Source organism: Halictus rubicundus, chromosome 4 (genome assembly GCF_050948215.1).
Source record: "Halictus rubicundus isolate RS-2024b chromosome 4, iyHalRubi1_principal, whole genome shotgun sequence".
Taxonomy (NCBI): Eukaryota; Metazoa; Arthropoda; class Insecta; order Hymenoptera; family Halictidae; genus Halictus; species Halictus rubicundus.
In genome coordinates, this window is record NC_135152.1 from 6,880,814 (window position 1) to 6,906,659 (window position 25,846).

Consider the following 25,846-nt stretch of genomic DNA (forward strand, 5'->3'; position numbering starts at 1 on the left):
TGCGCCTTGATTGCGGGAGATTCCAGAGACTTGTGGCTTTCACTTGCGGCCACGTGACCTCGAATGCTATCTCGCGACGTTACCGGTCGGGCATGGATCTGGATCATGATCACGTGACACCCGTTCATTACTCTTTCGAATTTCGTAACCGCCCGAATACAAAAAAACCAATTACGATACGCTATCGTCTGAAAACCAGCTAACATAAACATTGGACGGAATATCTAAGCATTTATCTTAATATTGCATGATCGTAGAAAAATAAACACTTTTACAGAAGTGTCATTTTCCTGTTAACAACATGCAAAATCTCCTGTATCTCAGATACAGGAATTAAGGAATTTCCTTCTTTAATAATTTTAGTAGATCTACTGTCTCAAATTGAAGCTAATTTTTGTTGTAGAAAGTAAAAATTGTCCAAGTCAATTGCAAGAAACCGAAGTTAAATGAAAAAGTATTTTCTGTTTCAATCCATCTTAAAAACATGAAAATATTGTAATAACATTCTTAAATAATTCCGATGTCTTTTCATAGTTTGAGTAACACCCCCTTTTTATTCGAAGCGCGTAAAAACTGTTCATTATTATCAAATCGAATAAAAATGGTAGCAGACTTTTATGCAAGCACATGCTCAGATATCATAATTTTTTCAGCATTCGGTGCAGCTGGGGTAGATTGCGAAAAACGAGAAATTCCCCGAAAAATGTCGAAAATTTCACAGCAGCGAAACGCGAGAGGCATTCAAAAAATTGCAACCGGATATCGGCTTGGTATCCGCGTTGCAACTTATTTTCGAACGTAACGTTCATTGCCAGAATAAAAAAGGACCTGCAATTCCCTATCGTCTCGATCATTCTCGATTTATGACGAATCGTGCGACGCGATGTCTGCCGAATTTAATGCGGCAAACGCCGCGGAAATATCAACGTTTTTTTCCGAAAAGAGCTCAAGTTTTCCGTGTGAAACAAGAAAAAGAAGAAAACGGCTAGACAGGAGGCGAAAAACGTGCTCGGAGAACTGAATTTCCCGAGCTCGTTTTCGAACAGGGCCGGCAGGACGATCCGCGAGAATCAACTTTTTCTCCTTTTACCAGCGAAATAAAATTCGTACCCACCCCCGCGGAAAGGGAAGAAAAAAATATCCTCGCGAACGTCACCGGGCAAGGATAGTTCCGGCAACTGGCATCTTTTCCGGTGGCTTCCCGAGTGCCGGATGCCGAAGTTGAAATCGATCGAATAACTTATTCCGGACGAATCCGATCATCTTTCCCGCAAACTCAATTTGCCTCAATTGATATTCGATCATGAGTTCGAAACACTTGCAGTTACCAAGAAAATGGTACTTCGACGAATTCCTAGAAGCGTCCTGAGGTTGCACGATCTTTCCATTAGATAAACATAATTTATTATAACTCACAAATTAAAATGACAATATTGATGATTTACATTTAACACTAAACCTACCACCGCCGCTCAAAATGACCGGTTCCAGATTTTTTATTTTACAATTACTGAAATTATACAGATGCTTTCGTGGGGAATGACGTATTATAATACGAACCGCGCAAAATCCAAATAAATTCAACAATCAATCAATTGATCAATTGATTCAATTTGAATTTTTCAATTTGAATTTTCAATTCATTTTTATAAAACAGCGTGTTTCAGTTACTTCTAAGGCTCGGTGGGTTTAGTGTCCAAAATAATCACTACACTATTACCAATATATTTTTTATAACAATGCAATTGAACGTACATAAACAAAAAGAAAAGTAATCTTGTGTGCATAATCCTGTTGTGCTTACAATTACTGCTATGTTGACACGATCACAACTTCCAACTACGTGCAATTGCATAAGCACGAATGTCACTGCAAAACAAGAGACCGATTGCAATAACTCGTTTATCCGCCATCGTGATATTTATAATGTCCCTTTCAATCCGTACTCCCTTCATGCCACCCCTCCCCTAGCTTTTACGATAATTATAATTATCATAACAACATCGTTACGCGACAGTTTCAGCCGAACCTGCAGGCAATTAGTGCACGCGAGCGATATTGCACTGGGCATAAATCTGAAATAGGATGTAACGCGAACAAACATCGACAGGTATACCTGTATGTCGTGAGAATTTCTATCGAACCTGTCGCGCGTCAGCAATCGCAGCGAAGAGGGGAAGAGGGGAAGAGGGGAAGAGGGGAAGAATTCCTTCGTCACGGAGCGAAACCGTTCGTCGATGAGTGTCCCGGTTCGCAAATATTTAGCCACTCGGTTTAATTCGACGCGAGTGGAAGGTACACATTTGCCGAAGTCGGGAAGCCGCGCCGAGCGAGAGCGGAGCGGAGCGAAGCCGAGCCGAGAGAGCCAAGCGTCTCCTGGATAATCCTCGACTCGACTCGACTCGCCTCGCCTCGGCTCGTACGTCATTAGAAATTCAAATTCCCCGCGGGATTATGGGAGGGGAGAGGCGGCCGGCGAAGACGCGAAAAACGTGACTGAATGCGTGGAGCTCATTATACATTCGTCTCGCTTCCGTCGAAGACGACACTGATTATCGGTACCTCTGCCTACAGCTGTTAAAGGCTATTGTCTCCGACACACGAAGGTAGAGCTTCTCAACCAAGAAAGCTCGCGCGCGTCCACCACTCACCTGAACGACTTGACACAATAACAATCCTCCATTCATCAAAAACCTTTCTCCCCCATTCACATTTCTATTTCTCCTCAGTTTTGCCCCGTCTCTCCCCGCTTTTTCGGCTTTCTTGACCCCATTTTCCTGATTCTGTTGCATTGATTTTCTCTTTAAGACGCGAAACACCAGTTTTTGGGTGAAGTGGATTTTTACGAAATTCGCAGGTATACTATTTATTTCTTAATTTGTATATTCTGTTGAATATTCGTAGAATAATTTGAAGTAGTATGTAGACTTGCTAGAAGAATGAGGACTTTAGAATTTCAATCCAATCATCCATTTTTATAGATGATTTTATACATGCCAAAATAAAAAAAAAAATAACATACAATAATATTTAACCAGCTAAAAAATTCCTCACCCCAAAAAGATCATTACAAAATTCTCTAATATAAACATTCTCTTCTTAATCCATAGTTTAAAAAATACCAATAAGTACGTAAAAAAATCAATATATTTAAATAAATCAAACGCCACATTCTCCATTCGAGAACGTAGTAAAAATGATTCATAATAAACATAATATTTAGCGGACTATAAAATTCTTTACCTAAGAAACAAAATAAAAAGATCATCACAAAATTCTCTTCTTAACCCCTTCCCGTACTTCAACGAGTCCGACTCGTGATTAGATTTTGGCACAAACGTAAACATCACGAGTACGACTCGTGGACTGAAAAACTGCCAAATGTAAACATCACGAGTCAGAGTCGTGGAATGATTGACAAAGGACTGTATCACAGGTATTTAAATTTCAGCTAGTATTGCAACTGTTTTCGAGCATCACTCTGGTCTGTTTACCGCGCATTGACCCCTACCGTTTGGGCCCGGATTTCGTCTAACTAAATGGCACGGGAAGAGGTTAATCCGTAAATTGGAAAATATGTAAAATATCCGGGTATATTTAAATAAATGAAATGCCAGGTTCACCATTAAACATCGTTAAAATCCTGGTATATTCTGGATTCTGGTATATTCCAGTGTATTCTGCTATATTCTGGTATATTCTAGTGTATTCTGCTATATTATAGTATATTCAAGTATATTACGGTATATTCTGGTGTATTCTGCTATATTCTACTATATTCAAGTATATTCTGGTATATTCTAGTATATTCGAGTATATTCTGGTATATTCTAGTGTATTCTGCTATATTCGAGTATATTCTGGTATATTCTAGTGTATTCTGCTATATTATAGTATATTCAAGTATATTATGGTATATTCTGGTGTATTCTGCTATATTCTACTATATTCAAGTATATTCTGGTATATTCTAGTATATTCGAGTATATTCTGGTATATTCTAGTGTATTCTGCTATATTCTGGTATATTCTAGTGTATTCTGCTATATTATAGTATATTCAAGTATATTATGGTATATTCTGGTGTATTCTGCTATATTCTACTATATTCAAGTATATTCTGGTATATTCTAGTATATTCGAGTATATTCTGGTATATTCTAGTGTATTCTGCTATATTCGAGTATATTCTGGTATATTCTAGTGTATTCTGCTATATTATAGTATATTCAAGTATATTATGGTATATTCTGGTGTATTCTGCTATATTCTACTATATTCAAGTATATTCTGGTATATTCTAGTATATTCGAGTATATTCTGGTATATTCTAGTGTATTCTGCTATATTCGAGTATATTCTGGTATATTCTAGTGTATTCTGCTATATTATAGTATATTCAAGTATATTATGGTATATTCTGGTGTATTCTGCTATATTCTACTATATTCAAGTATATTCTGGTATATTCTAGTATATTCGAGTATATTCTGGTATATTCTAGTGTATTCTGCTATATTCGAGTATATTCTGGTATATTCTAGTGTATTCTGCTATATTCTACTATATTGAAGTATAATATGGTATATTCTGGTGTATGCTGCTATATTCTACTATATTCAAGTATATTCTGGTATATTCTAGTATATTCGAGTATATTCTGGTATATTCTAGTGTATTCTGCTATATTCGAGTATATTCTGGTATATTCTAGTGTATTCTGCTATATTCTACTATATTGAAGTATATTCTGGTATATTCTAGTATATTCAAAATGATCAATAAATATCATAATGTTAAGCGACTGGAAGGGGGCAGATGTTCACCTTTCGGTGCAATAAGTACGTGCAGGTAAGAAGTGTACACGTCCCCCCGGGGGCCCGAGGCGCAAAGTATCCCCATAAATTCATTTTCGCCATAGTCCCCTGATGGGGTAGAACGAGCGAGGTCGGGCGGAGAGATCGCCGGAAGCCGTGGGACCGCCATTAAAACGTGTGAAACACGTGTAGGCCAAATGTCAACGTTGCACAGAGCCCGGCGAATCGGCGAGCGGCCACATTTCTCGGCGTTCGAGCGAACGGCACGTGACAACGAGAGCCACGGGGCCTCATAAGAAGCCGGGGACCCTCCTAATAGAAACAGGGCTAGTCTGTTTCGACGAATTCAGGGAGAACCGTTTCGTTTCCAACGTTTCGTCCTTTGTGTCCCCACCAAAATCCCATCTTGTGTTTTACTCGGGCCACGTTCGGTACCGGCGACGATCGTACAGCTGTTTGCAATAAATCATGCATAACTTCTGTCTCTCGACTGGATACCGTGTTATATTGCTCCGGGATTTCTTACTTCACCAAAAAATAGAATGTAACTGTCGCGCCACCGTGAGGCCTGGGATTTATTGCGCGCTCACGAATTTGTTGATACGTAGGACGTTTTGCGAAAAATAAACGGTACAAGAAGTTTCAAATTTTTGTTCCGTATTGTCGCGAAAATAAATAGCGATTATTTTTTGACGAATGTACGGGTAGTTGTGTATGCATGCGAGAAGAGTAATTATTTGCACAGTGTGCGATCATTTTTAGAAAGTTAACCTAACTAAGATTTCTTCGTATTCGTTTCCTACTAATGATTTTTAATTAGGAAAAGTGCTTAAAATACAGCATGTGGGACTTTACACATACAAGTTACAAAAAATTCACTTCAGAACATAAATTAATTGTTACAAAATCTTATTTTGCTACAAAAAAATTTTCAAAATATTTTTAAATAAAAATCTAAAACCGAGATATGTACATGATACCGATATTTTCTGATGCCGAAACTAAGATAATATGTATGTGTTCACAAGTGAAGAAGAATGCAACGTTTTCTCGATATATGTCCATAACACGGGTCTGGCCGGGGACATATATTGTCCAGGAAATAATGTTCTTTGATGCACGCCGAACGTAGAAAAAGACAGCGAAGAGAGGCCTTGGTTCAAGGCCCCTCACTTAGTATACTTCGCGGCAGTGGATGTGGATAGTTCTCGGACTTTTATTGGCTAAATATTCGGGACATATATTGAGAAAACACTGTATCTTTAATTGCACATTTCAGATATTACGACTTTGCGACATCAAGGCACCGATTGAAACATTATTGCTCGTGCACATTGTTACAACTCTGTTATATGTATGTATAGGCGTCATACGGGCGACATTGTACCGCGACATATAAAAAGAGAGTAAAAAGAGGAGATCGTAGGCATAATACCGGTATGAAAATTTTACCGGTTTTAAGTTCCTAGTTTGAAGATGCTTAGTATTGGAAACGCGTTCGATACCCCCGGCAAAGATAGTACCTGCAATAAACGTTCCACAACATAGCAAGCGTGGTAATTAATTTGGCCCCCCTCCCGCCCCTGACATTCACCGTGAAACAGAATTTTTACTATTTTGATCCGTTATCGGTCCGCGAATCAAATAATCCCATCGCGTCGTTTCCACCTCGACCGCCTCGTTATCTCTCGGAAAGTTTCTCGTTGCGAATCGAATTGCAGAAACGGCAATGAAAATGCCCTGATGCAATTCTAATTACATAAACGCCGGTACGACCCTGGAGTAAAAGGAAAATTCGCAGAATTTTTCTGGTAACCCTCCAACCGTTTTATTAACCGAGTCTTTAGCGAGCCCGAATAATTTACAAAATGAAAATTCACGTACTATTCACATCGCACAGATTAAATTTTCGATTAAATTAAAAAACGAATCGACTCGATTCGACAAATAGTTTCCGAGGTAAAAGCTCGTACCTTCATAGATCACCTTTCGAGTATAGCTAATCTTTAAAAAAAACAGGGTCTACATATTTTTTAGAGATGTTTCTAAGTTAATATACAGAATGTCCCAGTTTTCCCAGGCATATGCTTTCGGCATCAATAAGACGAAAGGTCTGGGTGAGGTATAAATATAGCTCGTTCGTCGCTTTATTAAAACTCGAACGAAAATGATATTTACATCATCCTGCCTGTATATTATACCGGCTGTTTACTACCCCGGATTGTGGGAAGATGCTGAATGTCACATCCACCGGCTTAATTACGACCTCATCGAGATTGCTATCGCACATATAATTATGCACTTTCTCTTCTTAGAACTTTAATTAAACGTTAATATGTTTCCGAATACCTGCTTCCATACAAAAATTTTCGTGTTATTGCCATCTACGGAGCAAACAAATTGAGAAAAATCGACGAATTAAGATCGTTCCTTTTAATTAAATAGACGTGTATGATGCAAAAGCAGGATCATAAATGTTCTTACTGTTTCAGCTATCACCTCAATTATTGTTATCGCTGGCGAACCAGTTCCACGAACACAACAGAGCATAATACAGACTGTTTCATAACACCTAACCGCAGCTAAATCCACCGGTGCACACAGAAATGTCCACTAAATGTCACATGAAAGCGTTCGACTCTCAAACCGACTCGAATTTCCAATGTGCACGACGCGCATTAATCAAGTCGGGTTAATTAGGCCGGTTTCTGGAAAACAGGGCCGCAGGCGCACACTCTCGGGCCCTCTCCCTTAATACCTGACCTCTTTATGCGAAATTCTCTCTTTTTACTCATTCTGTCATAATTTGTTTATTGAAAGCTCACCCCATTTTTAGAAAATACAGCAAAACCGGCGAACACGTTAATTTCAAATTAATATCAATCTTTAATCCTTCAGTGGCCTGCTGGAGTTTCTTTGGCACTCCATTAATCTTCCTAGACAAATGTGTCCTAAATATTTATCCGTTATATTTATCCGAAATAAAGTCTTAGCCACGTTATTTATTTTAGCGAACACATTGGAAAATAATTAGGACACTTTATTTGAAGAAAAATGTCAGAATATCACTTTGGATGTTTGTGCACAACAATAATGTTCTACCTCAATTGCAACAGGTACGAGTTCAGTGGACATTTAGTTCCATTACAAATAATTTGAATAGATTGGAAATAGTGTAACAGCGTTAAATTAAATTCTTCTCATGAACGGACCATAATCGCACAGAATCCAGAGCGCATTGACCAATCAAGGCTTGAACAGTTCTTGCTTATATTTCTGAAAAAAAAATACAAAAAGAGACTTCAATTTTTGGAGTCATCAAAGTAAAGAGGCCCAGACCTTCCTCTGTAGAATCTTCCAAAGCCCCTAAATTCTTCACATACCCAAAACAACGTTCCTAAAGCGCCTAAAGCGCTAGTACACGTGGCAACGCCGCAGCGAACCGCCATAGGCGTCGACACGGGGCGAAAAATTGCGAACAATGGAGTCGTCAGCGAAGACGATTCAGCTGATTGTTAATCAAGCCACGAACAGGATCGCCTTGGCGATAAATTGGTCCTTTTCCTGTTGCGGTGGTGCATGTTCTCTGCGGCCCGTCGTGATATTATTTGAAAGAAATCTGCATTTTTTAGCGGCGTGGATCGGCCGTAGATCGCGGGGATTGATAAAGGGGGATGGTGAAGACGTCGAAGGGGTCACAGTGTTCTGCTCCGAAAGGAAACGCTTCGCCGGAGGAAATACATGCTCCGCTCTGTTTCCGTACGCACATGCGTGACAGACACGCAACCGTGCACGCGCGCGGCACTAACCTTACCCCAACAGGAATTCTTTGCAGCGGCTCGTGCACGAGCTACGTTCCTCTTCTTCGTCAAGTGCTCCTTCTCCGAGGATTACTTCAGCCTTTTTAGCCCGGTTTTTTCTTTTCGAACTTCTTCTTTTGGAAATGGTGTGCTCCCGCGCTGGAGAAACGGCTTTCTTGGTCCGGGAAGGGCTGGAAACGTTCCTCGAGTTTGTTGGTTGAAAAATGATGGTCATAAGTCACCTCAGCTGGAAATTGTTTTAGAAAATCCTATCGATCATGGAGACGCTTGGTGGTAATATTCAAGAATTATTTTCGATCTATTAACGGTAGTTTTTCCCAAAAATAGGGGTTGGAAAATTGGGGTTGGAGACGTACCGAACACATGTATTGCTAAGATGGCGTCCTCAATCCTGAAATGGCTAAAGACGCTCTTTGAATCCATTAGTCGAGAAATATGTAAAAGTAAGTTACCTCAGCCAGAATATCTCATAAAATATCATGGATTAGGAAGCCCTCTGAGGTTAATATTCTAGAATCTTTTGTAACGTATTAACAGCACTGTTTCTTAAAGAAAGGGGTTCAAGAAAAAGAAGTTGAGGACATAAATCCTAAAAAGTTTGGAGTTCGAGCTCATTACTTAAAAAATGTTGAAAATCAGTTGCTTCGTGTAAAATACTGCAAACCACATTATTAACTATTTATATCTATGACATTGTTATTGAAGAACAATTTTTAATACAATAATATTATTATTTTGGATGGAATCTTTGAATATGTTTCATGCATTTTAATTTCGTATAATTAATTTCGTATACGAGTTGTAGATGTCGTTTTGAACGGACGCATTAGCATAATAGAAATTAAAAGGGATTGCGACGTCGAATACTAAAGTATAAAGAATTAGTGAAGCTTACAACGGATGTAATTAAAATTAATTCAATCGATCCGTCTCTCCCTTTGATACGGATGCCGCATCGGCGCAGCGGGGCATGGATAATCGCTAGCTACCAATTCAATTTATTGAGTCGATTCAATATATTGTTTACCATATTGAACAAGCTAATTGCAACGCTAATTAAATTCTTATACAGACGTCCATAACAAATGGATGAAGTGAAACAAAATTTAGAAGTGTCTTACCCATCAACGTTAATATTTATATTCGTTTAAAAGACGAAATATATTGGACACTGCGTGGTTTACAAAAACGGTTAATGATAAGACTGAAATTTGCATCTCCACTCTCGCTCGAGCAAGTTTTATCAGATATGCTGTACGTTCGATGAAATATGTTCACGAGTGTTGCTTCATTTATTCATACACTCGAGGAAGCCCTTAAAAGCCTACTACGAACATACACTGTAATATAAATGTATACTATCATCACGCAGACAGATGCAAAAGGTGAAATAGCCCAAAGCAAATATTTTTGTTAATTTTCATCTTATTGATTTAAATTAATTTAATCTACAATTTTAAAACATCTATATACGAACAAGTGAAATCCCATTAAACCATAAGAAAAGCAATGCAATCTTTTCGTAAGGTGCCATAAATTGATCAACAAGCCAAATCTCACAGCGAAAAAAATCTAATTCGCATCGACCGTAGGGCACTTAAATCTTTTCAGTGGGTGCGCCAAAGTTTTTATAACTGAGACACGGAGACCAGGGCCAGCATGATTTCCCGATCATCGAAACGATCAATTTATCGTCAAGGAAATATTCCTCGTCGAAAATGTCCCCGCATGGGGCTCCGTTCCGGCATCCCCGGTCCGTGGCGGTTAGGTTATAGACCGTCGAGGGTTAATTATATTTAGTATCGGCCGCGTGTTTCTCGCCTTTAGAGGAACAAACCCCCGGTGTCTCCCTTTTTACTTGGTTCGGGGCCCTCCTTGTTTATCTCGAAATAACGCTGCCGGCGCACATGGGCGTTTCTTCGGGCACTGCCAGATGCGTGGGTGGTGGCAGTGAAGAGAAGAGAAGGAGAGCACGAATGACGGTCACATGGCATCGTCGCGGGCTCCTCTTCTGCCCTGACTTGTCAGTATTCCGTGAAGTGTTGGGCCGTGTATGCGCGCCGGTCCTCCTTCCAACCCCGGCCCGCAAGAACACGAGGAGTCCCCTCGAAGACGAAGATCATTCGACAGTTACCGTCCGGCTAGATCCAACCTCGCCTCCTGTATCGCCGATTTTTATTTCCCTCCTCGGAAACGTCCGCGAACAAGAAGAGAACGTTGAAGATTACCAAGTGGTAACTGTGTTTGCCCGCGTTTGAAGGCAATTCGAACCACCCGCAAGAAAGAAACTTGAAGACTGTCGAGCGCTGAATGGCTGCGTTTGCCTGTGTTTGAATGCAGATGGAACTTGAAGACTGTTGCGACAGTATCGTGGGATTGTTGATATGATCGGAGCAGTTGCTGCAGGTTGGGAAGGACTTTGAAAGTGTTTGATTCAGTTTTGTTTCGTTTTATTTCGTAGGATTCGTGTGTTGGTAATGGTTTGACAAGGTTCGAGGAGGAGAAGATTTTGAACTGGTGCGCTGCTGTCGTCGAGCAGTTGTCGCTCGCGGGAGTGTGTGCGGAGCCACTGTGAACTTCCACGGACAATTTTTACGTAGATCAAACCGAATTGGTTTGCCACTTGTGTTAACAATTTAAAGAAATTCGAATCTCATGAAGCAGAACGATCGACCACCTCTTCGCTCGCGGACAGTTCGAATTAGATTTTCTTCCTCGATCGAGGGAAGAACGCGCTGAAGAATCGCTCCGAGTTTCGATCGACGTATAAACATTTCCCAACAGCTGTTTGAACAGAAGTTTGCGGCGGACTGTTATCTAAAGATAGAGGCCCGAAACTCTGGCTCTCGAGTTTACATTTCTCGAAGGAAAACTTGGAGGAATTTCAAACAAAGAGGGACCAAGTGAAAACAGTTCTGGCGGAAAAGAAAGTGACGTTGGAGAACAGTTTTATGAAGTTTGATGAAGAAAGGATCGTGCGAGAGAAGCGGAGGCTGATGGGAACGTCGTTGAACGTTTCGAAGCCCGTATCGGTCCGTTTCGATCTATCGCTTTTCAAGGGGCAGAAAAAGGAGGGAAGGGCGACGAACAATGCGACCCTTGATGCGCTCTCTCGCCGCGAAGAAACAAAAACTTCCGCGTTGCTGAGTGTTATTTCCGACGAAACGCTTTGACTTAATCGCGCGACCGGCTACCCGACTGATTGATTGCCGCTCGACAACTGTTCCTCGAGAAATCAAAAAAAAAAAAGAAAACTTGGCTAACTATCGCTGGGAAATTTGCGGAAGACTAAAGGTCGTTACGTGCTCGAGGATTTATCGGCGACCTGAAGAGAAAACGGGGGAAGAATGAGTCGCTGGAGTTGCTCCGACGAATCGCTCCCGTAGGATTATAAGGTGAGCGAATCGACGACGTTTGCTATCGGCTGATTGCCGGTGTGTGTGTGTACAGTACAGATTTTATGGGGGCTATTTCGTCGAATCGAAAATCAAATGTGTTCTTTACTAGAACTTCTACTTCAAGAGAGATACAGTAGGTCGAATCAAATAAAGTACAGTAGACTGAACACAATAAAAACTTCAAATTTTCTGAGGGGATTGCATATGTTTGTAGAACACAGATTTTATCGGGGCTATTTCGTCGAATCGAAAATCAAAAGTGTTCTTTACTAGAGCTTCTGTTTAAGATAAAATACAGTAGATCCAATCAAGTAAAATACAGGCAACTCACTCAAATAAAATACAGTAGATTGAACACAATAAAAACTTCAACTTTTCTGAGGGGATTGCATATGCTTGTAGAACACAGATTTTATGGGGGCTATTTCGTCGAATCGAAAATCAAAAGTGTTCTTTACCAGAGCCTCTGTTTAAAATAAAGTACAGTAATCAAATAAAATACAGTAAATTGAATACATTATAAACTTGAAATTTTCCGGGGAGATTGCTTATGTTTATAGAACACAGATTTCATAGAAGCTAAAATTAGAAACTTGAAATCATTTGAGAATCCAACAAGAAATTTTTCAGAATATATTTCTTCGTGTAGAAGAGATTCTTTTTATCTCCTTAATGGGCCGTGTATAGTGTAGTTTATAATTGAACATAGTACCCGCCATTTTCTTTCTCAGGAATGGCTAAAGATTAAAGTGCTTAATTCTCGGGATTATTGTAGAGTTATGCTTCGCTGTTGTGCACCAGTAAATTTAGCGGTTGTTGCTAGTCTCGTCGATTTTAATAATCCTCTACTCACATAATTCTCCGGACGTGTTTTCAAAGAAAACGTTCAGTGAACGTTAATATCTGCTGACCATCGAAATTCCTCGGCTCTGAGCGATGACCGTAAGGCGGCTTTATTTTCGTCGGTGGTGAGCAACGCGAAATATGTATTCCCCGAAACTAGAGCATAATTTCGCGTGCGCGGGTAGGAATATTATTCGCGAGGAACGCCGAGCACGTGGACGATCAGCTGATCGGGTGACTGTCGCTTTTCGGGAAGAGGAATCGTTTCTCCTTCAATTTTATTAAAGAGGTACAACATTCTCATAACCGTAGAACTATATAAACTAATTTAGTGTCAATACAATTTTCTTTTCTCTTAATCCCCTGGAATTGGGGGTGCCAATCTTGGTTCAATTTAATCCACAAAATATCAACAATTCCCAAAGATGAAATAGTAAAGTATTAAAAATTAATCTCATTAAGAATACGTCACGTTTGAAGCTGTCGCTTTGATCTTAGTGATTCCATTGAATCAAATGCGGAAGCATCGGTGAATATTTCGAGGTGGGGAGTCATTATGATCCACAGTGGTTTTTTAAAAGGAGTGAAACTCGGAGCCTTGGGTTTTTAATGGAGTCGAGTATTTTTCGCGTGTGTTCGTTGCATTGCCCGTTAAGGCGTCCACGAGCCGAGAAAACCGTACGAATATTCCATTAGGAATTAGCCGAGCGGCCCACCGTGTATATTAATAGATCGAACCTGACAGCCGAACCTAACCAGACGCTGCTCGGGCGAAACGCGCGAAATCGTTCCCTCGAGTTTTCGTTTCGGACTTTCAAACTCCGACCTCGATGCGAGTCCTATTTGCGTGCGCGTGTACTCCCCTTTTCTTTTTTCCTTCGGCCGTGCATCGCGAACTGTAATAACGAGACTAACGAACCCCCATCATTTTTCTCCTCGCCGTTTTTCTCGCTTTCGATTGGTACGCGAAGATTGTGCTTTAATCTGACCCTGGCAAGATTAAAAAATTATACACGTGATTTCTCTCGGAGATTTTGATAGCTGAGGTCGGAGATTGTATTTTAATCTGACTCTTGCAAGATTAAAAAATTACGTACGATTTCTGCTGGCGATAGTAGAAGTAGTAGTAATTTTGTTAAGAGATTCCCTTCGGACAATTTCGTAGAGAATACAGATTTTACGTAAATATTTTGCTGTTTGTATTTTATTTTCTAGTAACGATTTTATAACAGCATTGGCAGACCTTAATAAGAGGGTCGCCCGATTCGATTGGACGTGTGTATGCAGTCCTTTGATCCGCGACGACGGTGCCGTAAGCGCCAATCTGTTGCGTAAGCTGCAAACAATGCGTTTAAAAATGCGTGTCGCGTACGAATCGAAAGGTAACCTATGTATTGCGATCGAATCGTTCCACGATCGATTTTCGACGATGACGCGACGATTGGACTACAAATATTATTTTTATACAAGCTGGTACGGTTTCCAAATTCACTTGGACTTGAAGCCCCGGCCGTAAACCAAGGGGTGACATTTTGTACAGACAAAAAATATTTTATCAATCAAAATTCTATTTAATTCGTTTATCTAAGAATAGTGCTTTATGCGGACAGAATAATTCATTAGGGGATGACATTTAATACAGACGAAATAATTAATCTCTTAAGGGATGATATCTTGTATGGACACTGTGTGTATTTTCGACAGAGTGCTTGTTGTATTACGGACGTGTATAGAATAATTTCATTAATTATGGACAAGAAAGGGTGGAAATTTCGCGAGTAGAAGCGATTTCTTTGTGAGGCGCGAACAAAGTGGCGCACGAGCCACAGAAAAAAGGGGGCAAGCGAGGTCGTCCACACGGTTCGCTGATTTCCGGATCGGCTTAATTTGCGGTCTCTCATGTTAATGAGCGATCCGCACATTCAAAGGAACGAGCCGTGCACGCGCTCTCGCTTTTTACGCGTGCACGCCTGGCGAGGGGTAACACGTGCGTATCGGCTCAGGATGCATTCATTTCTTTTTCTTTTTTTTTTTTTTTTTAAGTCTTGTTGGCTGTCGTGCACGCGTCTCGGAAAAAGAGCAGGTGCATCTGGCGCGCGAGTTAAACGCGGTTCGGGTTGACCCACCATCGCGGTGAACTTCTTTCTCACCTTGAGGCAGAAATAGAACGGCGAAGAAACGTTTCGACTGCTTTGCATGCGGATCCATTTTGCGGAAATCCCAGCCCGACCCGGCCCGGCCCGGCCCGTCTCGAAATGCCGTTTTGTACTGTTCAAACGGCGCATGCAGTGATCCTGTTTGACGAGGAATTTAAACGCGAAACTCTCTCCGCGGAATCGTGCCATTTTTGTCCGATTCAATTCTGGAGAGAATCGCGAGTTTCATTTTAAATCTGGGAAACATCCATGACAGAATGATCGTAAGGATTTGCATAATAAAATTAAGAAAATGACGAACGAATAGATTTTTATTATTTTTATTGGAGGACGATAAGAAAACTTTAAATTGGAAAATATGACTGAGGAAAAGAACTGTAAATTCCGTTTTTTTTTTTTTTGGGAGTGACATTTTTCTTTAATCATAGAATTGCAGATGGAATTTCCAATTTTACATTAAATAGTAAACAGACGATTTTTATTGTTCTTGTTGGAGGGTACAGGAAAGAAAAAGAACATGGAGGACCAGCAATATCGGCAATTAAGAGCAGATTGACAATGTCAAGACAAGTCCAATGCGGGATCTAATTATCGCAATGAAAGTGTCAAGTGTTCTGAACAACGCGACAAAACTCCATCGAATGAAGTCGTTTAAGTCGAAGTGGCAAATATTGTGATTGGCAGGTCGCTGTCGTTCCAAGGTCGTATCTTTCAACGTTTCGACGCTCGGCAATGTATTTTTAAACGGGATCGTATGCTTTTGCGGCAACCGGTCCTCGTAGAAACTGCGATTAGCATTTAACGATTTCTAATAACGTTGCTCCCAATTGACCCTGATTGAAAAAGGCAATTGTTCACCATAACAACAACCGCTTACAAAACACATACAACCTTCTTCTCTTTTTAAACTAATAAACTTTCATAAAAATTCGCCGGTATGTTTGTTGAGAAAACCACAAAAAGCGTGGAAGAATCCTTCAATTTTTCAGATTATCGTCAGACTGTAAATTGAGTTTGAAAAAGTACAGAAAATATTTTTGAAGAATTCGTTTCGGCGGTATGTTTTGATACTTCTTTCAACAAAGTATGTTTCGGCGAAACTTGGCAGAGGTATTTAACACAACAAACAACGGCGAGAACGAGGTTCCGAGAAGCCTTCGGCTGAACGCTAAACCATCCAAATTTTTTATTTCAGAATTCTTGAAATTATACGGATGCTTTCGAAAGAAATGATCGAATTAAAGTATCTTCAGTAGTCTAAAAGAATCTTGTAATTTTTATAAAGCAATACGTGTCGGTTAGTTTTAAGGCTCGGTCGGTTTAGTGTTAAAAATTCTGCTTTCCCTCCGGTTGATCCGTTACCCGAAAACCTTGAAGGACGCGGGGGTTAAGGGAGCGTAAAGTGAAAAAGGCAAAGCCGTGAGCGCGAAGCGTAGCGATGCACCAGCAGCGGAGCAACATTGCATCGAAGACGAGAAGCTCGCGCGCATCGTTCCGCCGTGATTCGTCCCATCAGCTGATCCATTTGGACAGGGGAGTAAATCAGAGTGCTTGAGCTTTCATGGGAACGATAACCCGAGAGTAGTCTCTCTCTCTCTCTCTCTCTCTCTCGCTCTTCTTCTCCCTCTCTTCCGTCCGCTTCTGGCACGCTCTCGACGACTCTCTGTCTTCGTCGGAAGCCGCCACGAAAATAGTAGCAACTCTGGTTGCTGCCATCAACCAGTAACTCGGAGAGCTTCTATAGTGGAATTCGAGCGAGAAATTTCGAAGAAACGGGTCTCGAACTATGTTTCTGCACCCTGTTTTCCCTGGTGCAACCCTTATTGCTGCACTGTCTTAACCCTTAGACTGTAAACTTTTTTACGGTACACCGAAACCGTAAGCGTTGGTCTTTAATGTCTGATACGGGTTTCAGCGAGCAATACGGATTTTATGCATTTATAACAAAAATTACCAGATGAATCAGAAAACCGTGAAAACGTTTAAGCAATCTGAAAATCTTGGAAATGAATGTCTATGTAACTTCTGTACCTCGCAATTAATGCAGACAATTTTCATCTTGAATAAAAATCCGGAGAATGAAAAGTTAATATTTACAGTATCCTCGAACATCGTACATTGAGATTGACGAAATAATTTTCAATAATTTGTTGAAATATTTTATATTGCAAATAATATGAAACTGAACTATCCTTTCACAGTTCTTTATAGGTGTCTGTCTGCAGGTCATCAATTAAAGTTTATTTTAAACATAGTTAAGGTAGATTCTTATGTAGAATTGAAGAGGAACTCGCTCGGGGCCCAGAAGATTGTAGACACGTCGTTGGCCACTGGGATTTCCCCTGGCAAGCAGAATATATCTCAGGACCCAAGAAGAAGTTCATTTAGTTTATTTGACCCAAATTCCTAATTCGTGTTAGTAGTTACACCCGACTAGACGCAAACAGCGTGACTTGAAAAAAAAATACAAATTCCTCCAGAAAATTTAAAAAGCAGAAATACAGGAATAATTTGAAAATATCTTCGACAAAATATAAAATTGAAACTGTTGCAATGAAAATACCTAGTCTCTATCAAGAACAAAAATTAAAGACGGAACAGGTAAAGCAGGAAGATGAAAGGATTATTAAAATTAGCAAGGACACAGATCATTCTAATTAGATTCTTTTGAATAGCTCGAGTTCAAAGATTAAAACCGATCCCCGGGATTTCCCCGCCAGGTAAGGGGACACCGTGTGCTCTTCAGGGTGTCCCGAGAAATTTTCTCTGAACGTGGTCGTCCTTAATTAAAGCAGAATTATCTTTGTTATAAAATAGTGTATCACCGAAATGGATGAAGCCGGTAAAAAACGAAATACTGGAAGAGGGGATAGCGACGCCCCACTAAAATTTAATTAAATCCGTAATTCGCTACAAAATTAATTACCCTCTGGCAAGAACAAGTTAGACTGGAATTATTTCATCAGTTTCATTGTTACGAGAATATTGTGCATACTCTCCGTATACATACAATACTCGAGAACGATGAAAATTCCCAGTGATGTTCGGTTACGCTACAAGTTTGGAGAATCCCGGCTTTATTGTTCGAAAATTCAGGAACCGGGCGTAATGGGCGGTTTCCATGCAACTGTGCAACTTCATCCTTTCCTGCCGGATGCAAACGAGGTGCATGCAGGTACAGTTGCGCATTTACTTAGCACTATCACGTGGAAAGTTATGGTGGCATGTCGGGGAATAATTATACTTCCGAACGGTAACACTTCAAAGTCGGATCGCGCCGCTGAAGCATGCGAGTGGAAATTGCTATGCCCTTCTAGCGTGTCCGATATGTTAATGATGTAAGTCTAGAACAGTCTTTTTAGCTTTCTTGATAAAATGTTTAATATCAAAATTGTTTAACTCGACGTCAAAATTGATTTTTCTGAATGATCATTTTGTTCAGAAGATTGTATTCAGATAGACTGCTGGTTTAGTTGATTTTCAGGGTGATTTCAATTTTATTAATAAAATAAGTACAGACAGTGTTCATTCAGATTAATCTACACACATAGTTTCACATGTTAACCGAACAAAAATTGTGGAAAATTTCCTTCACGTGAAAAGTATCCTCAGAAATGTTCAGACTCTGGAGAACATTTTTAAAGAATGTAAAACACAAGTGAAAAATATTCTCAGAAAAATGTACATTCTGAAGAACATCTCCAACGAATTTGATCCACAATTGTGAGAAATGCATTTCGGAAAATTAACCTACACAGTTGGAAAACAATATTCTGAGAAAAGTAAAAATTCCAAGGACCATCTCCGAAGTCTAGAAGTTCAGTTTAAAAATTATTCTCGCCGAGTATAAACGGCGGGAAGTTATTAAAAGAGGTGAAATTCGCGAGGGACAGTTTCGTTTGGAGATCGCGAGACTCGGGAACGCGTCCCGCCGGCACTCGTTCAAGAATGAAGGAGGAAAGGTTGAAGATGAACGGGAGTCCCCGAGATCTCTGGCCAATATCGCGTAGATAAAACGTGAATGAGACGGCCCGTGCCCGATCCCATCCCCCTTCGCCCCGTGCCACCACCCCGTGCTGCCACCATGCCACCATAAACCTGTCGTGGTTGTCGCGCGACACGCGTCTCCCTGCATCCGTGCTAAATATAATATTCGTGCGTATTTTCAGCGATGAATGAAACTGACGCTGAAAGCATCGCGATGGGGTGGTAAAGCGGGCCATGATCGAGACACTCCGATCAAGATCGAGATGAAAAATCGCTTCCTTCTTCCCTCCGTTTGCCTTCCTTTTTTTTTCACCCATAAATTCCTTTGTTCCTCTTTTTTTTTTGCTTCTGTCAGGGGGTGGAATTCCAATCGCCGAAAATTTCGGCGGAAAATTGATCGACACGGACGGGGATTGATCGATCCTGCTCGTTGATGGACTGCAGCCGAGAGAAAAATGCATAGAGGCTTCGGCAGTTTGTTTTCCTCGTTCTTTTTTGGCTTAGATATATTTTTTTGGCAATTTTGGGGTGGGTTAAACCAGGTCTTTTTTATCGTGAAAATTTCTGCTCGATTCCCTCCGAATTTGTTAGGTCAAATTGCATTGATTCTCTTTGTTGAGCTGTGTTTATATGGATCTAGGGTAAGGGACTCAATTACTGTGCCTATATTAATTATACTGATTCAAATCTTTCTCAGTCATTTCCGGAAAATCCATTACAGCGTTGTCAGTCATTTATATTAAATAGGTAACAGAACATTGTTCTTGAATTTTTTGGAAGTGGTCACTCGAAGGGTTGCTTGCAACCTCCACCCCTAAAAAATTAAGTAATTTTTTTCTACCCTTAATAATTTGATCACAATTGTGAAAAAAATATATGATATGAAGGAGGTAAGTTCGAATATTTTCGTTCTTGTTCCGTCTGAATATCTTAATTAACAACCGAGAAAAAAAATGATACAGTTAAGGATATTTACCCTCACATTATCGTTAAACGAAGGGTTAGCGACTTGAAATTTTGGGGGATTATCTTTCAACCTAAAACCATTGTTGTCCACACAATACCGATAAAAATCGTTGCCGTTATCCTGCTAGACCCTTTGCTCAGCTTTGAGACTTACTCTTGCTGGAGATACAAAAACATTGTGAAGATGCAAAACATCGTACATCGTTTGTACATCGTATTTAGCACGCTGCAGTCGAACTTTACTGCTTGAATTCTTGAAAAATTGTCAAATAATCCCACAGTATAGGATTCAATGATCTATAACTCATTATTGCTTCTGCATTGCATTTAACGTACCTATTTTATGCGCAAGGTTTAAACGGAAAAATAGTGTTTTATCAAATCGAACAATGTTTGCGATAGCATCGGCGACTCAATGCTGTTTTCACTGTTTCAGACTATCGGATTGTCAGCAGCGGTTTCTCGTGCAACGGGTCACCATGGCAGTCGGTAAGCTTTTACCCGTTCTTGGACCAATCGCCACCCACCCATCCCGAGGACGCATTCGCACCCGGGTCACGTGTTTCACGCACAATCACGCGACCACGTATCATGCTACCGTGTTGTACCGCCCTGTCGATGCGTTTCTCGTTTTCTCCATTTCGTAGGATCCAGTAGCGTACGCTGTCGAAAACTTTCTGTGTATCCCTGACACGTGATCCTCGTCCTCTCAAGATTGAAAAAAAATTCCTACCATGATTCCATGATTTATCTTCACGTTCTTAAAAAGACTCTGTCCCTACTAAATTTCGTGTATAAAGTATGCACTTAGGAATTTATTCTATTAAGTACACTGTTTTTTTAGTAAGAAGCTTAAATAAAGATGTTAGTTGGATGTTTTTAGCACTAGAAATACCAGGTATACACTGGGTATAATATTCAATTGTATGTAGAATTATATAGTTTCAAAATTAAGTAATTTTAAAATAAATTAAGTGGCGGATAAAAGCTACAATTCGAATGTACAGATAGTGTATAGATTTTGTGGGAAAATAATATAATAGCTAGGCTGCGGATCTTTATGCATCCACGGCATCTGGAAATGTTAAAAAAAAATGCTAGAATATAAAATTCAATAGATTTCAGTACGATTTCTATTTATTTCGAATCTACAAAGGCTACCACCACCGAAAATAAGATTTCATTTGAATCCACTTTCTTAAAATTTGCCTACAAATATTGAAAACTTCACAAACATCCGCAGTCTAATAATAGCAAAGAGTGTCCCAAATTTTGAAACTCAGTACTGTATTATCACTCTCAATTTTCCAATTCCAAACGAATGAAAGATGCAAAGAAAAATCACCGATTCCCACTTGCGGACGTTTTCATCATTCATGGTGCCGATTTCTTCGCTTTTTCCAAGTAGTCGATTTTCAAAAAAAGGGGTGGAAATTTTCCCCCATCGCGGTGTAGCCTCTTTGAAGTCTTTTTTCCGACTTGCACGATGCTCGATGGATCCTCGACTAGAAAGGCAGCGGTCTCTTTGGCTTTCGATTCCCGAGTACGAAATTCGAAACTTGCCCCTTGCGTTCGCGCTCCGATGGAAGGAGGAGAGGTTCGAAGATCTGCTCGCCGCTTTAAGCCGGTCCGAAAGAGCCTCTTAAGTTTTCGAACACGTTCGTGGAAGGCAGGGAAAACAGGTGGAATCTGACGAGAGATCTCGATCGACGATCGGTGAATCGAGACACGAATTCGTACGCGGCGAACGTACTTGGGAACCGTTCTCCTTTAGATTCTCACACTCCGATCACGTAATGCCTGTCGACCACGCAAATTTCACGGATTCTTCTGTGATCCTCCGCGTTGGATACACTCGATCCCCTTCTGACACTCTTCAAACATTAGCTGATTCAATTCTCCCTTACACTCGCTTCTTCCTACTTTTACGATTGAGTGATTCGTTCGAGTCGTTTATCTTAATATGAGATACGAACAAATTTTGTAGTGTAAAAAGTAGTTTGAGTAATGGTATAGAGCAAGTTTTAGTGACACCTCATAGTTTTCCATTTGAGAATGTTTGCTCCAGCCTCTGTTCGACACACCTATTTTCGTCTGGAAAGGTTTTCACTTTCGTAAACGTTGAAAATTCGGATTATGTCTGTAATTTCCTGTAAACTTTTTTTTGGGTCATTTTCACGGTCTCCAGGCTCCGTTCAGAGCGTCTAACGAACCAGACCTAGCCCTGTTCCACGACCCGCAGGAAGATCCCAGCGGAACCTCTGTTGGGACAGCTGAGGATCGTGGAAACGGGTCGAAAGGTCACCGATTTCCAAAAATATTTTCACAAGCCGGGTTCCCCGGCCGGTGAAACTCGTTCACAGGAAACTTGGCTGTGCTCCCCCCCCCCCCCCCCCCCCCCCGTTTCCTGATGGTTACTCTCGGCAGCTCCTCTCGCCAGGTCGATTCATCTTCGAAGAGTAATAACGCGTGGATCGTGAGCGACGCTGGCGAACTTCCGGTGCCGTGTACGTCTGCCTCGTTCCTCGCTTCTGGTTTATGGGGTGGGGACAATACAACGTCCGGTCCATCCCCCCACTAGCCGTTCGAATCGTTCATGGCGTCCTATGGACATCGTGTATCTCGCACACGAGCAGTCTCAGGTGGACCTCGTGTTCGTCTAGTCAAGTGAACCTTTTGTTTTACCAGCGGATTTACTCCGAATCTGGTTCCCCAGAACCATAGTCCGCAGAAGTGATCCAGTGATCCAGTGATCGTCGTCTTCCTGAGGCATTCGATCGATTTTTAACAGAAAAGCAGGATCCCTGATGTCCCTTGATTAGTTCACCTTAAACCAGTTTTGTTTGTGTTTGAATATTGTGATAGAAGAGGATCCTCGACGTCCCGTTCAGCTTAGGCTACCTTATTTCGTGTTTGAACCTTGTGGCTGAAGAGGATCTTTTTGCTAATTTATCAATGGATGTTGAGTGCGTTCATGTCTGATTGCTGATTGGAGGAATCGTTTTGGACACCGAGGATATCCTGTAACAAAACTCCATATTGAAGACTAGATTTATGTCTGTTTGCAGTGTGGCGAAAGGTTTGATCACTGTAGAAAGGAGGTCGGAGTCAGTCTTTTGATTATATACGTTAAAGACGCTTGATCCTCGGTCTTGGAAGACCAACTGAAGATCAAAGTGCATAGTCAACTTTGATGACATATGGAACGACTTACGGCATGATGTTTCTTGCAACGAGCCGACTCTGGGGATCGTAGAATCTTTCGATTAAAATGGAGAACTGGGTCTGGTGACTCTGGGAACGAGATTGAATAAACCTTGCTATCATCTGCACCAAAATAGTATCTTGAAATACAGTGATTCGCGCGAGTTCATAGTGCACAATCGACTCTGACGATTCTAGAACTAGTCGTAGTGTTTTCTTCAAAGTAATCTTCGATTAGGGTATTCTACAGACTCGTACAGACATCACAGACCTCAGAGACAGTTCTGATGACCTCCCGCAGGACTTAAAAAAATTCTCACGCCACGTGATCCTTATATTTGCGAATTGGAATTCGAGGAAACTCAAAAAGATCGATGATCCGGGTCGAAGGGTCAAGTTAGACCAAACCGGAAGCGTCCTCGGTTGATCAAGTTGGCCAGACTCTATGACTTCGGGCCCGTATGTTCACAGACAACCCCTCGTACTTCTCGTTGTCGAGCGGGGCTGCGTCGTCGAGCACCGCGACGCCGGCGACGTCGACAACGAACGTGGCTTTTTCACCGCCAGCTAAAGGGCCAACGGGTTTGACGGCCCTGTTCCGTCGAAGGGCTTGCAAGATGGGCGCCACGTCCTCGGCAAGCACAGTCTCGACGTCCACGGCTAGTACAACCTTGATGCACCAGGAGAGCAACAGGAGCAGCGCTTCCGGTGCATCGACGCCGTCGACGCCCACCGAGGAACGAGTCCCCATGTTGTCCAGAAATGGCATTGTTCACGGAAACGGAAACCATGGTGGAGCCTGCCAGAGGAGGAGCTTCAGGAACCTGTTCAGATCGGTCAGCGCCAATGCTGATAACGAGAGGACCCAGCAGTTCCTCAAGGGCGACCCCAGGCCGTCGGATGTTGCGCCACCTTCGCCCTACCTGCCCCACAGGTGTGTATGTTCAGCTCGATTTGAACAGTTGTTCATATATTTAATAGTACTTCATCAAAATAAATTCATTTCGTTACTGCCAACCGCGAAACAATTGGGATTAGGTTTACGGGGCACTAGAACTGACTATTTTATGTTACTTTATAAAAGTAACGAGAATGTATACCCAAAGAAATAAATTTGAAACACTCCTCGTCAAGGCATCTTCGCAATATCAGTAATCGTAAATTAAGAATATTAGGACACGTCCTTGAAGTGCTACGTGAAAATAGACCTAGGATTTCCTGTAACTGGAGTGGTAATGTAATGATAGAAGTCTTTAAAATGCAGGTCGATTACACAGATTTACGTTCAGTTTTATGTAAGCTTTGAGGGGGAAGAGCCTATGGTACTCCAGGTTAAACGATTTAGGTACATGGTACCGAGAAAGATGGGTCACCGACCGCCCAGGAGCACCTAACAGTTCTCTCCCATAATTTCTTGTGTAAAATGGGACATATTTTCTCCGATCCAAAACTCCAACGAATGTAACCTATTTGAATTTGAACAAAATAGTAAAAGAAGTTTCTGAAATTCTGAGTCAAATTGCGACACAGTTCTTATATCAACCCTTAGCACTCGAACAGCGAGTTTGAGGCGTCATCAAAAACTGACTATAGACCAATATTCAAAATATTATGTACAATATTAAAGTTTGCATCTAATAAATTACTAAACAGTTAAGTATCGTATGAGGTTTGTATCAGTAGTTTCATATGCATAAAATAAAAAAAAAAATCATACAAAATGGAAATATTCTAAGTCGGAAGAAATGTTTGGCTTCGGAGTTAAAATAGTTACGAGTGCAAAGGGGGGTTAAGTATTCATGCGATACTATATAACAAATACCGGAAGGAACAGTGGGAGGAATAATGTTTTAACCGAACGATCTAACAATTCATTCTAACCAACAGGTCTCACTCCCACTCGGAGAACGACAGAAGACGACCAGGCCGAAGTAGAGCAGTCCTGAAGTCAGCCAGCGAGCTGCTCTCCAACGACATGGTGTACTGTGGTTTGGCCAGGGACAGTCACCGCCACGACGATGACGACGACGACGACGATGATCCTGACTCTAGCGAAGTGTTCATCGGCGTTGACGATGCTAGGTCAGTGATCAAATCTAATTCAATTTTCACCGATTCAAACTAACATAAATTTTCATGATATTTCACGACTACCAAATACTGAAATCGTAAACGCATTTCAGGTATTACAATCTCTCCTCGACGCTACCTGCGCCAGGATCGGCAGCAGCAGGTCGAAGGAGACACTCGATAGGCACTTTCCTCGGAAAAGATCGAGGAGCCACTTCCAAAGACAACGTTGCCAGAAGACAAGCTCACAACACCACTGCCATGGTAGAACCCGACACCATGGCACCACCTGCGCCCGTAGACACTGTCGATGGTGTTGAGGACAGAGCAGGAAGATCCTGCAGCAGGACAAGGCGCAGGAGACATCGAAGCTCCTCCAGCAAGGGTGAGTAACTCGACAGATTACTAGACGAGACAACACTAGACGAACATTAGCAAGTTCTACTTGCCTTGATTTAGAGAACATGATTACATTGTTCGTACTGCCGCTGGCGTTGTTGACGAGGTAAATGGTCTGCCATTTGAAGGGAGCAGAAGTCTGCGTCAGGTTTAATCAATTAATTATTCTTCTAGCCACGCCTCCG

At 41.2% G+C, this 25,846-nt stretch overlaps 1 protein-coding gene across 3 annotated transcripts in view; it reads left to right on the forward strand.

Annotated features, from left to right (window-relative positions):
- Positions 1-10,557: 10,557 nt before the first annotated feature.
- Stumps (DBB domain-containing protein stumps) overlaps positions 10,558-25,846 on the forward strand; it is a 52,784-nt gene continuing 37,495 nt past the window's right edge. Inside the window, exons 1-5 of one of the 3 annotated variants that reach the window (XM_076786471.1) lie at positions 10,558-12,033; positions 20,425-20,477; positions 23,664-24,126; positions 25,080-25,274; positions 25,376-25,647. In XM_076786471.1, coding sequence (XP_076642586.1) covers positions 20,468-20,477; positions 23,664-24,126; positions 25,080-25,274; positions 25,376-25,647 — 940 coding nt within the window. In that variant the 5' untranslated portion in view covers positions 10,558-12,033; positions 20,425-20,467. The remainder of the gene's footprint in view (positions 12,034-20,424; positions 20,478-23,663; positions 24,127-25,079; positions 25,275-25,375; positions 25,648-25,846) is intronic. The other 2 variants (XM_076786472.1, XR_013082101.1) reach the window with 2 other exon arrangements.